The 4,942-nt window shown below is 38.1% G+C and overlaps 1 protein-coding gene across 1 annotated transcript; it reads left to right on the plus strand.

Annotated features, from left to right (window-relative positions):
* Nucleotides 1–6: 6 nt before the first annotated feature.
* LOC110023822 (transcription factor bHLH93-like) lies at nucleotides 7–4,361 on the plus strand. Its single transcript, XM_020723427.1, has 3 exons — nucleotides 7–142; nucleotides 572–742; nucleotides 2,651–4,361. Exons 1-3 carry the CDS (start codon nucleotides 47–49, stop codon nucleotides 2,717–2,719), a joined length of 336 nt encoding a protein of 111 aa, XP_020579086.1. The 5' UTR covers nucleotides 7–46; the 3' UTR covers nucleotides 2,720–4,361.
* Nucleotides 4,362–4,942: the final 581 nt, after the last annotated feature.

Genomic DNA, 4,942 nt, shown 5'->3' on the forward strand with positions numbered 1-4,942 from the left:
TGCTGCGGCAGCCGGGCCGGAGCGGAGGAAGAAGAAGGTAGAGGGCATGCCGTCTAAGAATCTAATGGCGGAGAGGCGAAGGCGAAAAAGGCTTAATGATCGGCTCTCTATGCTTCGATCTGTTGTTCCTAAGATCAGCAAGGTATTTATTGCGACATTGATTAACCTCAGTTTCATTTTCTCAACAAAAAAAAAAAAAAAAAAAAAAAAAAATCAATTAATAACTTCATATTCTAATTTTTACCATTCTTTATTGTCTTACCTTTTTATTTATTTTGAAGTTCTGATAGAATTTATTTATCCTTATTCTTCTGCGTTTAGGGTTTCCCCTTTTCGAAATGGTTCTCTCTGCTGCTATTAGCTTGGAAGCTTACTGAGATTTAGGTTTTTACAGTGAGATGGTTATTATTTTAGCAGTTTTTTAAACTCAAGATTAAAATCTAAGAATAATTTGTGGATAAAAATGATTTGTTCTTCATCATTCGTAATAGTTTGATTAGCATAATGATGATATTGTGGCATAAAAACTCTGTTAAAAATCATTAAATTTGTATTTTATTTTTAATTTTAGATGGACAGAACATCGATATTAGGGGACACCATTGATTACATGAAGGAGCTGCTTGAGAAAATCAAGAGATTGCAGGAGGATACAGAAGCAGGTGTAGCGGAACAAGCCAATCTTCTTGGCCTATTCAAGGAGCTAAACCCTAATGAGATCTTAGTCAGGAACTCCCCGAAGGTAATTATGGAAGCTAAGTTTGATCATAAATATTAGTGTGATCTGTAATTTTCAGTATGTTGGGGTGCATTTTGAATATTATATGTTTTTCCTGTTTATTTAGTCATACCACCCAATTCTTATGTATTTACATATATAACACCTAAACTTTGATTTTCTTACATTTATACCACACAAAATTTTCATATTACATAAAAAATACCACTATTTTAATTTAAAAAAAATGTGAAATACACCTTTTCATGCATCGTGGAGGTGGCATATATATATATATATATGTAAAAATTGAAGTTTAGGTGCTAAATATGTAAATACATAAGAATTGAGTGGTATGCATGTAAATCTTCCAATTTTGTTATAGATTCAACCAATTGACGTTGGTCTCCTGTTGATTTCAACATAACAATGATGGAGTTTTATAGAGAAATCTATAATTCCAACTTCTTAATAAAAATTTGCAAAATGAGCCTGTTTAACTCGATTCTTTGTAAGATGTTAAGTAAGCTCCACAACTTAATACATCATAACGATCATAATTGATTCGTTACTTATTTTCTCAAAGTTTTTTAGGCATTGAGATTAGTATCCCCACTTCATAAAAAATTAACTAGCTCCCAAATTGCTATATTAATCTTGTCATAACAAATGATGTTTATAATTAAGGAAAAGTTAACTCATCACAGATTTCACCATAACAATGATGTAGTTTTAAAGAGGTTCACAACCCTAATCATTTTTGTATTATAGCTAATAACGATGCCTTGAGACGTTTCTTCCTTCATCAAACACTAATTAGGCTCAATGAAACAACATGATTAGTGGCTCGGGAGAGGACTGGCTAGTCCTCAAGAAAGGATGGGCTGCCTCTTTCTCCTTCCTCTTCCCTCCTTTCCGTTTTTCGTCCTTCATTTTTCCTTCATTTTCTTCTTTGCTTATTTTCCTTCGTAGCACTTGCCTATTTTAAAATCTTTCATAAAATTGAAATCTGATTTTTATTCTCCTCCTCGTAGTTTAAAACCTTTCCTGAAAGTCTTTTTCCGAATTTAAAACCTTTCCTTAAAGCATAAATCCTGATTTTGTTCTTTTTTTCCTAATTTTAAATTCTTCACAAAATTTGAGATCTTGATTTAAATGTTTCCTAAGATAGGTCATGTCTTTTTATAAATTGTAAAGATTGCGCTTAGTGTTGGGGGGTTGGTTTTTGGATGAAATCTGAATTCCATTTGTCTGAGTGTTCTATCTCTTGAGGCCTGTATCCGACTTCAAGGTAGTGCTCTGACTGTCCCTTGTCTAAGGTGGTGATCTTCTCCACGGTTCCGAGTGACGCTCATGCTGTATCTCGACCTCGCCAATATATTTATATATCATTCCAACCTTTCTGTTGTTGTCCACCCGCTCCACAACCCTATGACAACCCTCTTACGATCTTCCTGCTGCTCTTCCAAGTTGCTGCTAGCTCTTCCAGGATGTTGGCCGCTTTCCTACAACCTCTTCCAAGTTGTTGCCAGCCCCCCCTGGCCTCCCTACTGCCTGCTGTCGCCCCGCGGGTACCGCAGCCCCTTGCTGCCCTTTCTGGTCGCCACACCAATTTTCGGACTCCCTACTAGCCGAGCTTGCTGTTACTTTAATTGTCGAGTCTTTTCAGTAATGTTTGATATGTTTTTTGACTACATTGGGTTTTTTCCATTTCTTTTGAGTCATCGTTGTAACCGTCTATTTAAGTTATTATTAAATTTGTGTCTTGCGTCGTGGTTTGAGTTTTACTCCGGTATCATTGGGTATCAAAGTCAGCCTAATCCTAATTTTATCGTAGGATCTATAGCATCCACACCTACCCAATCCATCACACCAATTTTTTTTTTCTTTCATTTATTTTTTTTCTCTTCTTTCTTTTCTTTTCTTCCACAGGTCCCAAACCATCGAATATGCCTCCAAGAAGAAATATGCCCGAGCCTACCCAAGACAAGATACGACTAAAACTTTGTCATCCAACAAAGAGTTGCAGAAATTGAAGAAATAACACATGAAGAAGTTACCTTCCATAGGGATAATTTCAACAATGAAGAAAAACCATGATATTTCGGAATCCAATATTAGAGGAGGCCTAAAGAAGGATACATGCGTCCCTTCCATAAGGAAACTTTTTGAGAAGAGATCACGAGATCAAGGTAGATTTGCCCGAGTTTGAGGGAAGCATGGATCCAGATGAATTTATCGAATGGCTACAGGCAGTTGAGCGGATTTTTGAACAAAAAAAGGTGCGTGAAAAGAGGCGGGTCAAATTAGTTGCTATCAAATTAAAGAAAAATGTCTCCCTATGATGGGAAAACGTACAACGACAGAGGAGACGAGAAGACAGTGAAATATCAGATGAAGAAAATCATGCAGAAGAAATATCTTCCCCTAAATTATCGCCAAGACTTGTTTTTGAAACTCCACAATCTAAAACGGAGAGACCTTTTAGTAAAGGAGTTCACAACTTTGTTTGACCACTCAGCTCAAGTGTGATCTGACAAAGCCTGAGAAGAAATCATTAGCAAAATATCTTCGGGGTTTCAAGCCTAGTATCGACAATTTGGTGCAGCTACTGCCGTACTGGACGCTGAAGGATGTTCAGACATTGACATTGAAAGAAGAAATGGAACAGAAACAGAAGCGAAGCCAGGCATCCATCACCTGCCAGACACCCAAAGTTGGAGATACCGGCAAGAGCATGCCGCAGAGGGTTGAGAAAATTAGTTCGGATACGGATAAAACCACCTCTAGTGAGAAGAAGTCGACAACAGTGTTCACTAGAAAATGCTTCAAATGCCACAGGTTTTGACACATAGCCTCTAGTTGCTCGACGAGCAAAGTTGTATCTTTTACTGAACAGGGCGCTGTGGAAGAGTTGTATCTTTTAGCGAGGAGCAGTAAGCTGAGGATTAGGATGAGGAGCATTAGCTTCCATCAGATGAGGGAGAAACACTTGTGATTTGACATATTTTGCAGGTCGAGGTCACGAGGGATCCGCAGTTGCTTCGCCACATCATTTTCTACACTCACTGCACAATGAATAAAAATGTATGTGGTTATATCATTGACACTGGTAGCAGTAAGAATATAGGACTAATGACTCAGAGTCATTCCCAGTCATATTCACTGAGGTAGCTGAAGATGCAAAATAGGGTCAGCATTGACCGACAATGTCTAATAGAGTTTTAAATAGGGAGTCATCTGCAGAACAAGGTATGGTATGATGTGATCCCCATGAATGCCTGCCACATTCTGCTAGGAAAATCATTACAATTTTACCGGAAGACGCAGTATGATGGATTCAAAAACACGTATTCCTTCACCAGGGATGGCAAGCGCTTCATTCTACTTCCTTCGATAGCGCTCGAGGAGATAGGAGCTCTTACTAGCAGAGTAGCGGGATCAGTTTTAGTGACAATTGGTTCTCTAGCATCATGGTCACCACCATGCAAGAAATTTTAGTCCCAGAAGATCGGACCAAGATGGATGTGTGCTCACAAATGCTTTGGGAGGCAGTACAGTCGACAGTGGGATCCAGGTGTTCCCATGATTAAAGACAAGGGCCAGAAGCTTCAACAAGTGAGGTCGAAGCTCCTTCAACCCCTGAAGCTGAGGGCTAGGGATAGGAACGACTGGTTCTCAAGGAAGGGGGGGCTGCCTCCCCCTTCTTCTTCTTCCTTCATTTCCTTTTCCTCCTTTCTTTTTTCCTTCATTTCCTTCTTTTCTTATTTTCTTTTCTAGGGCTTGCCTATTTTAAAACCTTCACTAAAACTGAAATCTGATTTTTATTCTCCTTCTTCTAATTTAAAGCATTTCCTAAAGTCTTTCTCCTAATTTAAAACATTTCCTAAAAGCATAAATCCCGATTTTATTCTCTTTTCCTAATTTAAAACTCTTCTCAAAATCTTAGACATTGACTTTATTTTTATTCTCTTTTTTATTTTAAATGTTTCATATAATAGGCCACGTCTCTTTATAAATAGTAAATGTTGGAGTCAGGGGTTGATTTTTAGATGAAATCTGAATTTAGTTTGTCTAAGCGTTTTTTGTCTTGAGGATTGTATTTGATGTCAAGGTAGTGCTCCGTCTTTCCCTTGTCTGAGGTGGTGATGACCTCCATGAGTACGAGTGGTGCTCCGACTGTATCTCGACCCCGCCAAGATACTTACATATCCTTCCGCTCTT

Source organism: Phalaenopsis equestris, unplaced genomic scaffold (genome assembly GCF_001263595.1).
Source record: "Phalaenopsis equestris unplaced genomic scaffold, ASM126359v1 Scaffold000232, whole genome shotgun sequence".
NCBI classification, from domain to species: Eukaryota; Viridiplantae; Streptophyta; class Magnoliopsida; order Asparagales; family Orchidaceae; genus Phalaenopsis; species Phalaenopsis equestris.

Coding starts and splice junctions, on each gene's coding strand:
- LOC110023822 (XM_020723427.1), top strand. CDS start 47: ATGCCGTCTAAGAATCTAATGGCGGAGAGGCGAAGGCGAAAAAGGCTT. Junction 143..571: donor TTGTTCCTAAGATCAGCAAG/GTATTTATTGCG, acceptor TTTTAATTTTAG/ATGGACAGAACATCGATATT. Junction 743..2,650: donor TAGTCAGGAACTCCCCGAAG/GTAATTATGGAA, acceptor TTTCTTCCACAG/GTCCCAAACCATCGAATATG.